This window comes from Camelus bactrianus, chromosome 29 (assembly GCF_048773025.1).
Source record: "Camelus bactrianus isolate YW-2024 breed Bactrian camel chromosome 29, ASM4877302v1, whole genome shotgun sequence".
Taxonomy (NCBI): domain Eukaryota; kingdom Metazoa; phylum Chordata; class Mammalia; order Artiodactyla; family Camelidae; genus Camelus; species Camelus bactrianus.
The window spans coordinates 6,872,492-6,892,956 of NC_133567.1; the positions used below are offsets into that span (position 1 = coordinate 6,872,492).

Below are 20,465 nucleotides of genomic sequence, written 5' to 3' on the forward strand. Positions count from 1 at the left end.
GCATTTTTCAAATATAGAAAGCGTGGCATTTTGGTAAAAGGTCTCCTTTCTGCATTTCTGACCAGTTGGTAGAGGTTAGAAGGACATTCTCAGAAATTCTATGCATCAGTCTTGTGGAGTTAGCTACTTGATCTGAGCATTGCTGTTTCTTAAAGCTATTGAATTAAGACTTCTATTTAACTTGAGTGTACAAAAATATGACTTATTTAATTGTTTTAACTGTGTAGAAGTCATAATACGTATAATAGAGCATTTAAAAACCAGCCCAATACAGTAATCCAGTTAAACCACAAGTGCTCTTAGATTTTTAAGATGCAGTAAAAATTGTCTTAAGGTTTCAAATTAGCATGCTCAATCGTATAATAAGAATTGGCCCTTCTTTCTGAAAGTTCAGGTCTGCTGGAAATGGAACTTAACCACCTGGTGGCATTGGATGGTTGGTGTTTTTTAAGTACAGAGCATGTAAGCTATGAAGTAAGCAGCTTTGGTCTAGTGTGAGGTTAAGGGCACAAAAATGAATAGGAAGTGGTGTGCTATTCGAGATTCAGTTCTCCTCAGAGGGCAAGTAGGATGCAAATAGAAAATTTGCCTTTAATTTGGGAACTTGGGAGTTATTCATGACCTCATGATAGAATGAAGGAATGCAGTTCAGATTAGAGTTGGTCCCGAAATGAATCAGCCAGAGGATAGAGCAAGCAGCTTTTCCCGGAAAAGTGGATTCTGAACACGTACTTTTTGTTTGTTTGTAGGAGACTAAGTTAAACTATAAAAAGAAGAAAGTATCATGTTTTTAAATGTTTTCACTACTACAGAAAAAACAAAAGTGCAGGCACACTTCAGTGCATGAGCACTGTGGTACACACTCCGGGGAGGGCCTGATTGGCTGTCTTATAGGAGTTATTGCCCCATGCATCTTTCAGACGGAAATGTTGGATGAGTAAGACAGGATGGAAAGGGTGTCTTAGATTGGTCAGCACCTTTTCCCTAAATCATCAGTCCTCTAATTGCCCGAAACGAGAGCACTGAGAAATCATGACAGATTGTTCACCGAGTACCAGAAACCCTAGCTGCCTCTTACCCAAGTGCTTCAATAAAGTATTTCTTAACTTCTGTAAATTTTGTCTCTTATTTTTTTTTTCTTTTAACTTTCAGGTGTTGGTAAATCATGCTTATTGCTACAGTTTACAGACAAGAGGTTTCAGCCAGTGCATGACCTTACTATTGGTAAGTTTTATCAAAGAGATGAGAAGCATTCAAAAGCTTTGGATGGTGGAAATGGAATATGCTAGAGGGCCCATTCCATTGTGATGGGTCAGAAGTCAGTGAAACGAGATTTGTTGCTATACAGAATTTAGTCTCCCTCACTTTTTAAAAACATAAGTATGTATAGTAAAAACAGTATTAACCCACTTTGTAAAAGTGATTGGAATGCCGCAAGACATTAGTACATAGGATTTTGACTGTATTAATGATACAAATGATTGAGAGACAGTATATCATAGGGAAAGGTAAGCGCAGAGAGTGTGGACCAGTTTGTCAGCATTCAGATCAGGGCTCTGTCACTCACCTGCTGGGCAGCCACTTTCCCACCCCATGCCTCAGTTTCTTTATCTGTAAAATGAGAAAAATAGTAATACCAATCTCACAAAATTATTATAAGCAGTAAATGAGTTAATAAATGTGAAGCATTGGAACAGTGACTGGCTACACAGTTAAGTGCTCTAGGCTTACCGATAATTATTAATCCAGAAAAACTACCATCAGGCATTTTTTTAGCTTCCTCAATTGGGAAGACCAAATGAGACAGTTACTAGTATGGAGTAATCAACAACTACTAGCTGTTATTTATTCATTGATACACAAAAGTATAAAATTAAAGTAAGAGAAAAACTAAAAATCTCAAGTAAGCATACCATTTCAAGATACTTACTTGTTTAAAAAAAATTCTATTTATACCCTGAAAGCTAAAGAATCTAGATTATTCTTCTGTGGCTGTAGCCATTAACAACTAGAAACTAGTCAACCATGAAGAAATAAGGTAGTTGGAAATCTAGTTCGTCTTTACAGCTGATAGCTTAATGTATCTTTTCAGCCAGTGACTGCTTACTTTATATAGGTATCATTAACTTACTATTAGTAACAAGTTGATTTTCACGTCCTATGTATTTTTAAAATACCAAATCAAAGATAGAGTTTATGAATCAAATTATTAGCTCAGTTAATAGTTTTCAACCAAGTCACATGTACTTTGTGAATATACTAAAATCTGCCCTTCCTCATTACTGTCAATAAGAATATGCAGCTTTCATTTTAATTTTGATAGTTTTAATTATATATGGTATTAATGTGTAAAACAGGTACTACTCATTTATGCTGTCCTCATGATGTAGTTTAACTTTGGTGAGTTCATTTTTGTGTAGGATCTGCTCTTTGCTCAGTAGGTCTGAACCTTGGAGGCCACCTGTTAGGCATGACAGCCCTGAGACAACTGTCAAACAATTGTTTTCTGTCTAGGGTACTACACAAAAGTGTCTCGTTTAAATTTCTGAGTAGTTACGGCGCACCTGACGGGGAAGATGTCCTGAGCCTCCTGTCGGAAGTTGGCCTGGGCTCTTTTGTGGAAAGATAGGAGGGAGTGGCCCAAGGAGAGAATTTAGAAGACTGTAACTCATGTAACTGTACCAGCTGGCTTCCTTCTGGGTTCGCTGGATGGGGACACCAGGAGGTAGAAGACTGAAAGCAAAGAGAAGCCGAGGGTCTTCTCTGTCTGCCAGAGTGAACTGTGTGTCCTCCATGGCTTTCACCGCAGCCCCTGCCCAGCAGGCCCTCTGGTGGTCTGGCTCCTGGGCTCTGGAAACCCTGCCTTCTCTCCCTGTGCCACCGCCCCAGCCTTGGGAGGGACGCAGCTTCCTACTGTTGTTAACCTCTGGATTGCTTTACCATCTCATTCCTCCTTGGGCTTCTCAGCCCTTCCTTAAACATAACCAGTGCCCTATGTTAAATCTCCTCTTGTTTTGAATACTCATATCTAGTTTCTGTTTTCTGATTGGACTCTGACTCATATACCTTATGACACCCATCACAAGAATTTATTTTTCTGATGTAAAAACAATTTAGAAAGTCATTAGCACATACTTTCTAAAGGAACATTGGACTGGTTGTTAAAACAGGCATAAGGCAGTATCTTGACTCTGCTGCACACTTACCTTTGCTTGATGAATAGAGGATAGTAAGAAGGTTAAGGTTGGGTCATGACTAAGAAGTATTAAATGATAGAAAAGAGGAAGTAAAAGACAAGGAAAGACTGTAAAATATTCCACCCTTTGCCTACTATCTCAGTGAGAATTGTTATGCTGTGAAGCAAAGAAGCAGTTTATAAATAGCTTCCTGGATACAGTTACATCGGAGATCCAGACTAGAGCCTCGCCACCCAAAGGATGGTTCAAGGACTGTGGCGCCAGGCCAGCAGCATCAGGATCGGGTGGGAGCTTGTTAAAGAATCTCCCGAGTCAGATTCTGCGTTTGAACAGGGTCTCCAAGTGGTTCGTATGAACATTAACGTTTCGGAAGCATTGGAGCAGTGGCTTTTGCATAGTGATTACCCAGCTGGAAATAGGTTTCCTGTTGTTGACCTCATGCACACATAGCGTGGCCTCTCAGTTCCTTAACCTCCTCTCCTCCTGCGATCTTGCTTCCTCTCTACCTCATCTCCTCGCTCCCCTAGTCACACCAGGACCCTGTCATTGCCAGTATCTGGAACCACTCCAGAATCTCAGTTTCATGTGTCTGGCTGTCTTACTATCCATCCCATCTTTTCAGTTCACACTCTCTGGTTCCTAACAATTTATTTACCCTATCAGATGTGTAATTCATTGAGCTGCCATCTTTTTACTCTCCCCCTCTCTTGCTCTCTTACTTCCCTCCTTATCGAACTTTGATTCTGAAATCTCCTCTCTTGGGTGTCTAATAGGCATCTCAAGCTTAACATGTCCAAGATAGCTCCTGACTTTTTTCCTTCCCATCTTCACAAATGTACATATGTGCACACACCCCTCCCTACCCATCCTGTCACCTAGATCTGTTTGTCTCCTTAACTTGTCATACAGTTAAATATAAGTGAACGTTGTCTCCCACCATATAAAGTCAAGTCCATGACAGCAGAGTTGTCTGTCTGTTTCGTTCATTGCTATGTCTCCAACACCTGGTACATACTCCGTTAATATTTGGTAATAAATTAATACACTATCAACCTGGGGAAGGCTCCCTAGAGTAACTTTTAGCATTATAGTGCTTAATGCATGCATTCCTTTAATGCTGTTCAATTATGTTGTTTACAAATAATTGTAATTATAGCCCACTAATTCCCACTACATTTATTTTACTACCTGCTCATGGACAGTTTGGTAAATACTGGTCTAGAGACTCACCATTTATATGTTCATTCCACCTAGCTACTCTCTCCGTCACTTCCTTAAGCCAGTCAACCTGTACGAAGTGACTACTGGGAGTGAAAGTATACTTTTGGGAGAAGGTGGTAGAACTGAAGCATCATTTCCCCTATCAGGCTCCCCACAGGATATGTTTAAAATATGCCTCATTTATCTGGGGTTCAATTCTTTGATAGTTACCTAGAATTATCACTGCCGAGAACTCGAAAGATGGCTTTAAAGACCTCTTGTGAACATCTAATTGAGCTCTCACAAAGACTGTATTCCTGATTTTGACTTGCCTTTGCCCTCCAGCAACCACTGTGAAGAATTTGGTATGTGTGTCGCCTTCTAGAGTTTTTAAATATATCATAAACACACGTACAAAGCTGTTCTAATTTGTGATTCCTCCATTGATGTACTGAAGTACCTGTTTCTCCTCACCCTTGCCTCCACTACATCTTATTGATGTTTTTAAATACTTGTGCCTTGGAGTGGGGAAAGTGGTTATTTTACTTTTCAGTTCCTTAATTTTAAGTGAGCCTGAGCATTCTTTATATGTTTAAGAAACACTTCTATGTCTTCCTTTTAATTACCTGTTTGTATCTTCGCCCTTTCTACTGCTGGTTATCTTTAATCAAATCCATTGATGCTTTTCTTTATGGCTTTCAGATCTTACTAAGGAAGGCACCTCAGTGCAAAAATTACATACATATTCTTTCAGATGTTCTTCTAATGCAGTAAATTTGTACTCCATCTGGTTTATGGTTCTGTATGTGATTTTATTTAATCCCTTTTTAACTTGTAGCCCCAGGGTGTTAATTAAGTAAGCCATTCTTCCTGTCCTATTTGAACCATCACTTTTGTCATATGCTAAATCTCTGTGTGAGTGAGCCTGTTTGGGGAACCTCAAATCTATTCCATTCATGTTTTTTGTTTTTCTTCTATTGCGTGAGGCAGTATCACACTGCAGTATTTGTAGTAACTTTTAGTATACTTAATATATGATTGGCATTTTTCTTTTTCTGAGTTTTTTTTGATTATTCTTGTATATTTGTCTTTCCAGATGAACTTTAGTCTCAGTTTGCCAAATTGAAAATTTTTCAATGAGGCTTTTAAAATTTGGTAAGAAATGTATTAAATTTGTAGGTTAATTTGAAGGCAGTTAATGTTTTTATTGTATTAAGATTATTTATACACATAATATATGTTTTCATTTATTCCAACTTTTTAAATACTCTTCAGTAAAGTTTTACAATTTTCTTCATACAGGCCTTATGGTTTTAAGTTTGTTTTGGTGTTTTATAGATTTTGTTGCTATTGTCAGTTGACTTTTTTTCACCATTATTATTGTTAAATTAATTATTTTGCATGTTGTAAGTAGACAGTTTGGTCTTATCTGTAAGACATAATTTTTTCTTAGCTAATATCTATATACCTTTTAGTTTGTTTTTGTCGTTTATGACCAAGATCTCTGGAATAATTTACAAGCTGAGCACACTGTAATCTATTTGTCAGTGTAACTTGAATTCCTCTATTGTTTTACCTTTAAGTATGACTTTTCCTGTTTATTTTTCATAGAAAATTAATGAAATTGCTTTTTTATATCTAGCTTTCCCTTTGTTTCTAGAATTAGGGAAATCAAGGCTCTGTTTTGACTTTGCAGTGTCTTAAGTTCCAGGAGCAGGTTTGTTTTTTCTCAGGTTGGTCTGCGAAGGCTCAGCCCGACTGCTTGACCCCCAGCTCTGCTCTCTGCTTTGGCAGCTCCGCCTGGGGACGGAGCCTCACTCTGCCTCTGCATCTCCTCAGTCCCCTGGCCTGGCAGGTGGCCCTCTTCACTGGGGCTGTCATCATTAGTTATGTTAGTGGTGGCTTAGAAATTTGGGTGTGCAATATAAAATAATAATATTTACTGTCTGCCAGGCACTTATTTTGTATGTAGTAACCCTTTTAATCATGAAAAAGAAATCTTATTGGATACCATTTGCAGATAAGAAAAATTAAAACACAGAAGAGATTTAATGACTTGCTCAGGGTCACACAGTTAGCAGGTATCGATTATTGAATGCTCAATAAATGGTTACTATGTAGTGATGCAAGTACTTACTATGCAAGGATGGTAATGATCTAGAGGTAATTAGAAAGTATGTATTTACCTTCAGAGTATTTTGTCCTGGGAAGAGAATAACATATCTGGAAAAAAAACAGCATCACTCCCTGACAATGTCGGGTAAGTGAGTCCTGGCCTTTGGCTCCAAAGACAATTTCTCTGTCAGCCAAATTGTCTGTTACTTGAAAATGTATCTGGGAAGAGCCTCAAGGACACAGGGCATGATGTTTTATCCCATTTTTTAAAAAAGATAAGGAACCTTTCTAAATGAGATTCTCAAGCATGCATATATTTAAGGGAAAAGATTTAAAATTTTTAACAGTCCAGAAGAGAAATAAGATTTTGGGGTTTTGTTTGTTTCCGAGACTTCCAAGACTCTTGAAGTTTCAGTGTTTTCTTTTGCCACATAGAGTACCAAGGTAAAACCTGCCCTGAATCCAGCTCTGAAAAGGTAAATTGGGAAGAGTTATGTTTCTGAAGCTGAAATTGAATTCTTTGTTTTTGTTTCATTTGATAGGAAAACAGAAATCATAGTTTCTCAGTAATCAGCTGTGCTTGTCAATTTTTTCTTTTGAGATGTGTATCATTCTCTATCTTCCTTCCGTCATTCTTTATCTCATTCTTGGATAACACAGTAGCTATTTAACTAGTTTCTTGGCCTCTTGTTTTTTACTCTGTCTTCACCCTGTTAATAAGTAAACCTATTAAAAAATAAAAATAAGTGAAGCTGAAACAGCATTCTTGTATTTCCCTGCTTTAGAAACAATCCTGATTTTAATATAACATGTCTTTAAAATTGGATATATTTTTAGAGGCAAAATCTTTGTTTAAAGACATTTTAAGCTTCAGTAATCTCTATGTACTTTGAGTAAAGAGATAAAAATACCAAAACTCAATTATGGCTTAAGTTAAGCAAAGGCAATGTATTAGAATATCTAGAATTGTATAAAGAACCCACAGGAGGGTGGAGACTTGGACTTGGGAATGGGCAGGGACGAAGCCATCTTAAGAGGCCAGGAAGCAGGAACCATAACAGCCATCCTGCTGCAGAGGATGGAATGGTTGCCAGTCAGTTTCAGTGTCTTTATCCCTGTGCTCAAGATGTTGTTTCCAGAGAAGGAGCATCTGCTCGCCCTTGCTTGCCTTGTCTGCCCACCCTTAGTATCAGTCAAGGGTCTGTTTCTGATTTGCAGTCGTTTTTTTGGCAAATTTGACATTATGCATTGAATTGAAGAAATCTTGAATCCTATTGAGCAATGCAGATGTTTCTGGATTGTGGTTAAAAGCCCCTCCATGACAATGGAAGGAAAGATAGGATTTCTCTCTGTGGCTATAAATAATAGATTCATGAAAAGGCTTCCATTTTGTCAAATATCTTGCTAATATGTAGAATTTTGTACTTTAGAACATTCCTTTTAAATACTGGATATTTCAGAGAACATTTGTACCTTACTCAGCCACTTGGTTTCTTTCCTCAATTACTCTTATTTTCATGTCACTAATAGGAAGCCAGTGGATGGTTGCTTTGTGTGCCTCCCCACCCCCATGGCACAGAATATAGATGCATGTATGTAGATAGATAGACAGCTATGTACACTGTGATGGTTTTATATGGCATAATTTTACAATTTTGCATTTCTCCTTCTAGTGCATCCTGACCTCCAGAGTCTCTCTTCTTTAGCTTTCCTGTATGTCTGCATCTGAGAAACATACCAATAGTTGCTTTGTATTGACTGTGCCTCTGGGATGGAATAAGTATGAAAATACAGAGTAAAAACTCCATGAAGTTACGTATACTGGGAGAACAGATTACCTTCCTATCTCACTCTCCCCATCACAGTTGGGGGAATTATAGGAGATGCTGAAATGGAATTCTGGCACTGGGCAGTAAGCCCTTCCCTGGGCAACTAAAAGCTGTTTTTCTGCCAAGATGACATCTGGTTTCTGGGGACCATGTGTGTCTTCCCTTCACCCTGACTCTGATCGAAATACTGACAGAACACACTCCAAGCAGTAGTGACTTGGTGGAACATAAGTGATAGACTCCTTGCAGAGTCTCCTTCACAGCTATTTGCTGTTCTGAAATTATCCCGTCTTTTTCTCCTCCCATTTTGATTATTGAACGAATACTTTCAAAAGATATGATAAATGTAAGGGAAAAAGCCAAAGTAGTAAACTTATAAGTGTAAAGTTTGTATTCCCTTTAACCTGCAATCCTATTTCCTGTAATTTGCCAAAAGTCCTAATCATAAATTGAAAAATGTATGCAGAAAGTTCATTTTAGCATTAACTACTTAGTGAAAATTTGTAAACAACCAAAAATTGTAACAATAGAGTACCAACTTAATAAAACGTGTGTATATGTATACGTGCACACCCACAGAGGAATATTACACAGCCATCACGAATAATGCTGTAGTTTTACACATTTATTGATTGATAAAGATATTTGTGGCATGGAATAATGTTTGACATTGACTGAAAAGCAGACTGCAGAACAGCATTTATGTGCTCCCATTTATATAAAATTATATACTTCTATGTGTATTTATTCATGGAGCAATGTCTGAAGATATGTTTAAACAGTGGTTATCTGTAGTGGGTGATTTGGAGATTTCTTTCCTACTTGATAACTCATGCTGGGGACCAAAACTATGATGTTGAAATTCATCTATCTGTTTTAGTGATATTTATACCACATTAATGGTTTTTAAGAAATATTAATTTTTGTGACTAATAATTATGGTTCTTGAATTTCATTTCTAGTTGGGTTTTTTTTTTTTTAATATTACTGAGCTTCTGAAATATGAAGACCACAGTTGGTTTCTTGCCTCTACTAGACTCAAATATCTAAGTGTTTCAGTTATATCCTTAGCTCATGTCTTAATTAGCACCTCTCCCTTGGGTTACATGTTTTCTAAGGATAGGAGCTGTATTTGTTAATCTGTATCTATCACTTGGCATATCATGTCCTAGAAATAGACACCCTTTTTTAAAAAAAATCTATAAATGTGAAATATATTCCCACTAGTTTGTGTAACAAAACATTTTCTCTTTTCAGGTGTAGAGTTCGGTGCTCGAATGATAACTATCGATGGGAAACAGATAAAACTTCAGATATGGGATACAGTAAGTATAGCAAAACTATATTGTATGACCTCAATAAAGTTGTTTTACAAAAGTACATTGTATGTTTGTTTTGTTTTAATGTTATTTTATGCCTGTTAATGGTTTGTTAGACACCAATGCTCCTGCAGCCGTGAGGTAAAATGTGGTACCAGAAAAGACTGATTTTCATTGTGCGGTGTTTCAGCAGGCATACCCCAGGGGCAGTTGTTGGTGAACGTTTTTAAGCGAATGCTCTGGTTATGTGGTCTAGACAGAAATGCTCTAGAAACTGTTTTTAAGAAAAACAAGCAGTTTGTCTAAAGTACACATATGAAGTAAAATATGAATGTCAGTACCATAGAGTCACTTAATCAGTTTATTAATTTATTTTAAAAGTATGACTTGGTTCTAACCATTTGAAGCTACCTTGCTCTCACCCCTCATTCTGTCATTTACATTCATTGAGTGCTTATTACATGTCATGTTACATAGTTTTTAATGGCAGTTTCTCATCTGAACCACAGAACATGATTTGAGTGACTGTTGTCTTTATTTCCCCATCCTAGTTGCATAAAAGAGAAATTACTTTATTATATACCATGAATGCTGTAAGGTAGCGGTTCCCAAACTTTTTGGTCTCAGGATTCTTTTATACTCTTAGAAGTTAGTGGAGACCTCAAAGAACCTTTGCTTATGTGGTTTATAGCTACCGATATTTGCCATATTAGAAATTAAAACTGAGAAACTTATTAAATCGTCAATTATTAATTCATTGTAAAATAACCATAATAAACTCATATGTGTTAGGATAAAAAAATGTAGCTTTTATGGAAATTAACTGTTTTTCCAAAACAAAAAACTACATTTTTCCAGTATGGAGAGTGTCATTTTGTTAGATTTTGAAAAATCTCTTTTACTCTCTGCTTAGTAGAAGCTGGGTTCTCATATCTGCCTCTGCATGAGTATTAGGTGTGTTATTTAGTTAAAGTGTATGAAGAAAATAAAACCTCACACAAATAGGTAGTTGAGAAATGGAGGACCTCCTAGGGCCCACAAGGTGTCTCAGGGACGCCCGGTGGGCTGGGGACCACACTTTGAGCACCACTGCCTTAAGGCGATTAGAACTTAATGCTTCAAGAACCCCCTTTGAGGAACATCAAAAAGGTCTCCTGTTATGATGAAGAACACACCACTAAACTAGTCAATGAAATATAAAATATGTGGAATTTTATAGTCATCACCAGTAATAGCCATTGAAGGAAGGCACCTTGAAGAATATTCAGTCTCACAGGCTGGGTTCCCAGGAAGACCACTAAGTTTCTGAAGGCTGTCGTGGGACCTGGGTTCCTGATACTTCACTCCTCTGTGTCACAGAGTCATCCCTGAAACGGAAGACCCTCATCTCTGCCTTGCTGTGTCCCAGAGTTATACATTGGACTTTATGTTATTGTGCTTTCTTACTTCTTCTTTTTCAGTGAAGATTTATGCTTTCACGATTTCTTAGTGTTTTCCCCCCAAGCCTGTAACAGTTCATAACTTCTGGATTTATATTCTCTTGGGCAATGTAATTTCAAAACTGCACAGAAAAGAGAGAAATAAAATATGCATAGTCCCTTCTTTCCTAGAGATGTAAAACGAATGCTCTCTAGCCAAAAAGAAGTATTTCCTACTTCTGTATTAAAAGTTTCTCTTCTTTTTCAAAAGTGATTGTTCTACATAAACCAGGTTGCTTTCTTAGCTAATAAACTTGTCCAGCACACAGCCTTCAGTGTGGTGTGACCCAAACTGCTTGCTCTTCTTTAATAAATAGTTTTCATACCTTGTGCTCTGCATAAATACTTGCTTTGCCTGAAGTACTTTTTCACCCTTTTCCATTTAACATCATCTCAGATGGCAGCTCTCGTGGAGCCTTCCTGACCCCCCAGGGGGATAGCTGATTCTCCCCATAATATTTTATGCATATTTCTTTCATAGCTCTTATCCCATTGTTATCACAGTTTTTTTGTTCACGTTTACCCTCCTCAGAGTAAGCATCATGAGGGAAATGACCATCTGCGTCTTAAGCTTTGTACCTTGTTTATATCCTTAGTTTAGTGGCTGATACATTGATTGGTAAATTTTATTGAATGAATGAGTAAAGCATCTCATTCTGTCTAAGCAGCTTGTAGGATGAAGATGTGGATGTGTTCAAGAGATACCATCTCCTGAAGTACATGATTTCAAAAGGGAAGTTTAATATAGTAACAAAAATTATGTGATGTTTTAGGCACAGACCACCTAACTGTAGTTTATTTTGTTTATTCAATTTTTTTCTATCCTCAGTGTGTTCTCTTAAATAATCTCCCCCAGCCTAAATTTTTGAAACTTGAACAAATCATTGATTCCCTAGTTGTTTGTATCCTAGGTTTACTAGTCATGCCTGCCTTTGATGAGAACGTTTTATTTTCCTTAGCTTATGAGTTAATTGTTCTACATTGAGCGATCTTTCAGAAGAAATCTATGGTAATTAGTTATGCTGGACAGTATGAAAGGGAAACAGAAAAAAGAAGAACCCCTTGTTCACACTTCCTCTAGAAAGGCAGAGGGCGGTTTTCTTCCCTCTGTGTCAATGGAGAGACTGGTGCCTTTGAAGACGTCCTGGCCCCAAAAAAGAATCCCAGGGCTTCCGTGTGGAGGGTGCTAGGAACCACTGGCCTCCAGATTTTAAGGACTGTGCAAAAACTTCTAATGTGTTACTTTTGAAAGTAGTTTCTTGAGTTTCTGCCTTATAGCTTTTCCTCTTATCATCATTGGTTTTCTTCTTCTTAACTTTTATACTTAACTTCCAGAACTCTTTAATAGACATTATCTGACAAACCTTAAGGTTGGTCCCACACTTAGTTTATATCTGGGTGGAACATGGTTCTCCATGTGGTGTTAATGTATTGCAGTGTGCCTATACATTTGTATAGCAAGCTACATTTTTAGTAGCATGGGTCATGGCTATTCCTGGCCCAGGATACCTACAGAACCCTTCTGGAGTCCTTCAGGGAAAAGTTTGCCAAATGTTACGGTTTTTTTATGAGCCTTAAGGAAATGAATTTTTGTTCCCAGTGACTGAGTCTCAGTATCTTAGGGTGTTTGTCACCCATTATATATCCATTTCCATTCACAAGAAAAAGAAAAAGAAAAAAAGGGTTTCTTGCAAAATTTCCACCTCCACAAAATTTTACTTTCTTTCGAAAATAGTAAGAATAGCTGCCAGTAGGTACTCCCTGGAGGCCTTGCTGGAAGCAGTGGTAACAGTTACCAGTACACCCCGTGAGACACTTTCCCCTGGCCCCATGTGACTTCTTCTGTGAGACATCAGATGTTTGATTTTCTTGTTATCTGTCAGGGTAAGTCCTAGGACAGACTTAACTTGTACCCAGTACCATTCTCACCCATAGACCCTCATCCCGCCTTTACTTACCTTTTCTAGCTTGTCTTTTGCTTTTTGTTACTTTTTCGGTTGCCTTCCCACCATATCCAAGTAAATTTTATTCTCCCCAAAAGTTGTAGTATGGATGTTTTAAGTCCATGTATATGTTCAGCTTCCCTGAAAGTGTTACTAGATTGACAAATATTTCTCCCATCAAGTAAGAGTTAGTGGAACAACATAAAAAATCACGTGAAACCTATATGCTAAAAGTACCTTTTCAGCAAATCACAGGCTTTTTTTTTTTTTTGGTCCTTTGTAAAATGTGTCAGTTTATATCCAACTTCTTACCCCCAAAATGAGAATTTTTTGTTGTCTCAATGGAGTGGTGAGGATGGATGGCCAGAATTCAGGGAGGCTAGAGAAGGAGCCTGGAGTCCAGCCCTGGGAAGCAAGCCCACCTCTGCCACTCCTCTCGCCCCGTCCCCCAACCCCAGGTGCTGAGAGGCTTTTGGAGGTCCAGCTGTTTCACCATTGATCCTTCATCAGCATTTCCTTGAACAACCACAGGGATAGGAAACTATCTTAGATGTGCCATTCCACATAATGTTTACCTCCCACCTGTGGTCTCCAGCTTCTCTCATATGGCAGTGTTAAAAGAATCTGAAGTCGGCAGTTACATCTTCTAAGTCTTTTTTTCAGACTACATTTGTTAAAGCATTCAACATCTGCTCTTCTTCCTAGATACTTACAACCTTTATTTCTCTTCCAGGAACTACCTTAGTTTTCATATGAGACTCCCTTAAAGGACCTAAAATTAAATAGTCAAGGTTGACTTTTTCTCCATCTTTGCTATGTAGACACTGAGGCAGCCTAAAAATTGCTTTGATTCTTACTAATCTTGCTGTCGTCCAAACCAGAAGTCTTGTTCATACGTATAGATTTCAGTCTTTTTCCTCAACCATAGCAGTTCCTCGATCACAGACCTAGATTTTAATCGTATAGTCAGTTTACAATGTCATGTCAATTAGATCTAGATTTTTAAGGTGAGTCTGCTTAAGAAAGTACCTGAGATTCCATGCTTGGGCGTGGACAGCTTATTTGGCTACCTAGAAATCCTTTTTTTTCTTTCTGGCTCTTGGCCAGGTCTGTATAGCTGGAGTTGTTAGATAAATGACTAATAATGAAAGTAAAAGGTATTACTGTAATACTGATTTTCAGAAATCTTAATTTTCTAACTTGACTGGCTCTTTGGAATCAATCAAGATAACATAAAATTTGAGTGCCTTCTATAAATACACTTCAGTATCCTGAGTTAGGCTATCCCTCAAGGAGAACTAAAGAAGAAAAAAGATAAGCATTTGAGCAGTGTGTTCATTTTATCTGATCAATAGTATTAGAACCAAATGATCACACGAAATTGCTTTTGGATTTGTGAGGAGAAAGGGGTAAGTAGAGGCCGTGGTAGACAAGCTTCCCAGCTTCGTGAGAGGATTAGGGAGCTTGAACTGGTCCTCAAAGTGAATAGAAATTGGATAAGTAGAGGGAGGAGAAAATCGTTTTTCAGGAGAAAGACTTAAACAGAGGCACAAAAGCAAGAATATTCAGAATATTGGCAGAATACCAGTAGAAAGAAGTGGCTGTATGAACAAGACTTTTATTGAATAATAATGTAAAATTCTAGAGATCAGATACCCAAGAGCCTTATGTTCAGGGTAGAGATTTTTGAGCAATACCTTGATGTGTGAAAAGTTGTATATTATGGGCGGGGGGGCTGTAGCTCAAGCGGTAGAGTGCGTGCTTAGCAGGCACGAGGTCCTGGCTTCAATCACCAGTACCTCCTCCAAGTATAAATAAATAAACCCAATTACCTCCCCCCATAAAGAAAACAGCGAAAAAAATCATTGTATATTATGGAGGTAACAGGAGAGGAAGAGGAGTTATGTTGCCAGACTGTTTACTACAAAAATCGTTACCAACAGAGACTCGGGCACGTGGAGAAGCCAGTTTGGGGGAATCTTTATCTGGTGTTTGGAGGTAAATTTTAAAGGTATGGGGCAAATAATCAGATTTATTTGATTAACAACCCTCAAGTGGAAAATGAAGGACTGTAAGATTCTTTTTCACAGATGTTCTATGGCTGTGATGTTAGTGGTAAGCATCACCAAAAGTGAGCGTACCTGTTAGCTCTTGAGGCTGACTTGCTCTGGTGTTTGTACACCTGGTATCTTGTTGGGATTTTTTTCCCAGAAATCAAACAGCTATATTTTGAGTTAAGCTGATGGTCCACTCTGCCACCCCAGCCAGGTTTCCTAGTGCTGTTCACTTAGCCAGTTGTGATGTCATTAAATGCATTTTCTTTTACACCTTTAGCTGCTATTAGGAGTCCCTCACTACAGAGAATTCTGTATCTTGTTCAATTTCAAGCTTCTAAAATCTCTTTAAGCCACCATCTTTTACTGAAGAGAATCAAAAACTACATGTCCTAAGTTGGCATTCTTTTTCACTTAAAACAGCATCAGTCAGTCACAGTCTGGACAGGTTTATATTAAAGTACTTTTAAGGAACTAGATTACTTTGCGTTAATATGATCAGGAAAATTAGTCATTGGGCTAGCTTTATGCAGTTAGTTGTTGTCTAATAGTCTGTTCATAGTTGGAGAAGCCAAAATAAAACACTTTTTGGGGAGAGATTTATTTCAAGGCATCCAGTGTCTTTAGCCAAGAGACTAGGCTAAAGGGTGAGGGGTCGTTCCTACAAGTCAGGTCTCAAGAATTTGAAAACTATTCTGATTACTGATCTTCATTTATTATAAAGTAATTAAAGATTTTAAGAAGCACAGCTACATTCATAGTCCTCGGTTGGAATGTGTCATTTTTATTGACTTGAGTTTTTATTTGATTTTGTAATGATGGACAAAATCCAGATTCTGTGGATTCAGTATAAAGTGATACATTACATACATTATTTCCATATTATAGAATGTTTTTTCTTTGTAAAACAACTCAGGAAGAATGGGAATGGTATGTAAATGTGTGCTTCTCCTTAATTTTTTTTCCCTTTTACTATGTCTTGTCTGGACTATGAACACTGAAGTTTTAGACCTTACAGTGATGTTCTTCTGTAAGATCTGTAGCAGTGCACAGTTAACCCTTGAACAGCATGGGGGTTAGGGCTGCCAACTCTCCACGCAGTCAAAAATCTGGATATAATCTGTAGTTGGCCCTTCGAATCTGTGGTTCCTCCGTATCCACAGTTCTTTCACATCTATGGATTCAGCCAACTGCAGGTTGTGTAGTACTTTATTATTTGCCATTAGAAAAAGTCCACATGTAAGTGTACCCACACAGTTCAAACCCGTGTTGTTCAGAGGTCTGCTGTGTTCATTTTAGCTCATCCCACAGCAGGAGCCGCCAAGATTGTTTTAAGGAACTTTTGCCTTTGCTCATTGTTTAGGTTTGGGAGACACAAGAGCTCTAAACCTGATTTTCATTTTGAACTAATAAAATATTTATCTTTTTTGTGTTGTAAACCACATAATTCTTCCTTGGTGTGTATAATTCACAGCGATCTCTTAATATCTAGTCCTTGGTTTTCCCATTCTGAGCAGTTAAAGAAGAAATTCCCATAATGCTTGCATTTTGAACTTGGATTTGAAAAGCTTTTTTTTGAAAGATGTCTCAATAAATTATATAAAAGTAATTAATTTCATGCTTCCAGCTAGTATCATTTAATGTTTTAAGCTCAAACTGTGTAAAATAAATTAGCTATTTTTAATAGCCCTTTTATGTGTGGCTTTCTCAGTATCTGATTTATCGTAAGACGTTATTCTAAGTGCCAGAATTGCTTTTGAGTTACCAAAAGAGGGTCTGATCTTTAGTTTCCACATAGCAGTTATTTTCACTGAACCTTAGTATGTCGGGACTTACTGATGTCCACTCATTTAGGTAGAATGGAGTAAAGACCATTCTGTGCATTTGACTGAGACATTAGAATTTATTCTTTCACTCAACAGGCTTTCTCCACATTCCTGCTGTATGCCAGACTCAATGCTAGGCACTGGCAGTGGGGGGCATGGAAGGGAGGGAGTGCAGTGGGAGGGCCAGCAAAAGCAAGGGATTGCAGTGTTAGAACAGGGCAGAACCTGAGCAGTCTGTGTGCGTTCTGAGGGCAGGGAGGGCTTAATATTTGCACTGGAAGATCAGAACCTGGAATATGCAGACATGAATATTTTTCCAGGAATTAGTAGATTTGAACCCAAAAATTGTGAAAACTGGCTTTATGTTTACTTAATTTACATGCTTATTTTTTATCAAAGGTAGAAAAGAAGTAATTAAAAATGAAAAAGTATTTTTGAGAAGAATTGTCTCAGAGGCAGTAAGCATATCCCACACCAGCTTTTCTTAAAATACAGAACGTTAGTGCCATTCATAGAAGAAGTTAACTAATTTTGCATAATCTTTGAAGTCTGTTTTCACAAGTGGATATAAAGATGACTTTTACGTCCTGTTGCCTTTGACAAGCATTATATATCAAATACAGAGAAAATTGATTATGTGTAGAGAAAAAAATTATATAAATTAAATTCAGAACCACTTTCTGTTTTTCATAATAAAATGATTGCTCAAAGAATTCCATCTGATGACTGTTGAAAGCTCACTGCAGTTTATGGTATAACTGATAAAATCTGCATCCTTGGCCTTCCAACAACCTTTACACCAGCAGATGGTGGGCGTAAAGATGTCATTCATCATTTATTTACAATGGACTTTATTTATTCTAGTGTCAACAGCTGCCCCAGGGAGTGGGTTATTGAATTCAAATGTGAGGCTCTGGGTTATTTGCTTCCTTTCAAATTTGTCTTCAGAGCTTAGTTGCTAGGAGTCCATTCTGTGCTCTAGTAATGATTCATGTATTGTGAAGCCATTCAGTAAATTGGGTTGTCAGGGATTGCCAAAAAAGTCTTAGAGGTCTTGTTGTGGGGTGGGGGGATGTGCATCTGGTTGACTTGAGCAATAGTGGTGTTATGTGACTTTTTCTTAAGTCTGGTGAAGTTAGGGTTTCTTTTTTCCCTTTATGCACTCATTCCCTACCTGCCCATAGTCTGCATATAAATAACAAGAAAATATAGAGGACAATGTATTAAAGGAAACTCTCACCCTTTTCTTTCCTCACAGGCAGGGCAAGAGTCCTTTCGTTCCATCACAAGGTCATATTACAGAGGCGCAGCAGGGGCTTTACTAGTGTATGATATTACAAGGTGAGAACTTGGAAATGTTTTGGTTCAGTAGTCAATGCAGAGCATTTTTCTAAACATGGCTATCAGTAATAAAAGTATAACTTTGCCTTTATGCCCTGGCTGTTTACCCTAAAAACCTGTGTGCCTTAAGTTAAATTTAAATTTTACTGTAGAAATCTGTAACCAAGTTATTCTCTTATATGAATAAGCACCCCAAGTTGATCGATTTGGTAATAATATTTATACACTGGAATTTCCTAAAGTGACGTTATGTTTAATTTCTGAGCTGAACTATAATCAGTGAGCTCTAACTCCAGATACTGTGCTTGAAATCTGTTTCTCATTACATAATTGGATATGGCTAAAAATAGTTATCTTTAATCTTTTATTATCTATACTGTTTATCGTACACCACTGTGGGAAAATACTTTGAAAATAGTAATCAAATGATCATCTGTGTTTAGGAGAGACACGTTCAACCACTTGACAACCTGGTTAGAAGATGCCCGCCAGCATTCCAATTCAAACATGGTCATTATGCTTATTGGAAATAAAAGGTAAAAAGACTCTTTTAAAGCTTTTTTGCATAATGATGAAAACTGGGTAGCTGTTTATGTGGTAATTGTTAAAGTGCTTATTTTGTTACATTTGTCCAAGTGTAAGTTATTGATTTCTTAAATTACAAAATTTTAAAAATACTAAGATGTTTATTTTGGTTTTTAAAATATAGATAATAAACTTTATTGGAAATTATTATTATTTGAAATAGTTTGGGCTGGAAGCTGTACTTTAAAGAATATTCTTAAGGAGTTTTATCTGATTAGTAATTTAAAATAAAACCCACTGATCTGTTTGGGGGCTAGTCCGCTGTTCAATATTACCCAAAATACTTGGCAGTAGAAAAAAGGATTGGTGCAGAACTCAGAAAAATATTTTTTTCCCTTTTTCATGACTTAATGTGCGTTGTATGAACTAATATGATGCATGGGTTAATTGAGTGTATTTCCTGAAACATTTCTAATATTGTTTAGTAGATATCACATTAGTACTTTTAAACTTACTGCTAAGGCTTTATTGTCCACAGGATGATAACTGTATTCCACCAGGGCTCAGTCTGCATTTTTATGGACAAGAATTATTTGCATTATTACCTACTTTTCACAAGTTAATTTCCGTCTCCACAATCTGAAAACTTGTAGAATGCAGTTAAAGTAGTGCTTAGAGGGAGATTATAGCACTGAACACTCTTATTAGGGAAATGTTTCAAACGTTTCTAAGCTTTCACCTTAAGATTAAAACCAGAAAGGTAAGAGCAAATTAAACCCAAGGTAAGCAAAAATGGAGGTTAATAAAAAGAAAACCAGTAAAATTGAAAGCCAGTTCTTGAGAAGATCATAAAAAAAGAAGACACACATTACCAATTTTGGGAATAAAAGAGTGACATTACTGCACACCCTTCAGATATTAAAGAGATAACAATAGAATATTGTAAAAATAAATAAATGGATTGGGGAGATACTGGTTAAAGGAGCACAAACTTGCAGTTAGAAGGTAAGTGAGTTCTAGAGATGGCATTGTGGTTACAGCTAACAAGACTCTACTATATTCTTCAAGTTACTAAGAAACTAGATCTTAAATGTTCTCGCCACAAAATGAAATATTAAATGATGTAATGGAAGTACTAGCTAATGCTACAGTGGTAATCGTATTGTGTTATATAAGTGTTCAAAATCAACACATTGTACCCCTTAAATTTACACAATGTTATATGTCAGTTATGTTTCAATAAAAAATAATCCCTAAACAGTAAATAAATAAATAAACCAATTCCTTCACAGCCATTTGATCTCACAGTTCTGTGGTTACCGTGGTCTTCCTTAACTTCCTGTATTAGATGACTACTTTCTTATCTGTAGAGTCTTTAAGTCCAAAAAACCTAAATAAATAGAGATACATAGCATATTTATGGGTTGAAAAGTATTTTTAAGATGTCAGTTCTTCCCAAATTGATCTAAAGATTCATTGTAATCCCAATCAAAAATTTTTAGACTTTTTTTAAGCAGGTAGAAATTGACAAGCTAATTTTAAATTTATATAAAAATGCAAAGGTCATAAAATAACCAAAATTGGAAGATATACTGGTTTCACTGATAGTGATTTCAAGATTTATTATAAAGCTACTGT

The 20,465-nt window shown here is 37.1% G+C and overlaps 1 protein-coding gene across 1 annotated transcript in view; it reads left to right on the forward strand.

Annotated features, from left to right (window-relative positions):
• RAB2A (RAB2A, member RAS oncogene family) overlaps nucleotides 1–20,465 on the forward strand; it is a 62,665-nt gene that overhangs the window by 17,807 nt on the left and 24,393 nt on the right. Inside the window, exons 2-5 of the mRNA XM_074355006.1 lie at nucleotides 1,153–1,224; nucleotides 9,599–9,666; nucleotides 18,220–18,302; nucleotides 18,746–18,838. Coding sequence (XP_074211107.1) covers nucleotides 1,153–1,224; nucleotides 9,599–9,666; nucleotides 18,220–18,302; nucleotides 18,746–18,838 — 316 coding nt within the window. The remainder of the gene's footprint in view (nucleotides 1–1,152; nucleotides 1,225–9,598; nucleotides 9,667–18,219; nucleotides 18,303–18,745; nucleotides 18,839–20,465) is intronic.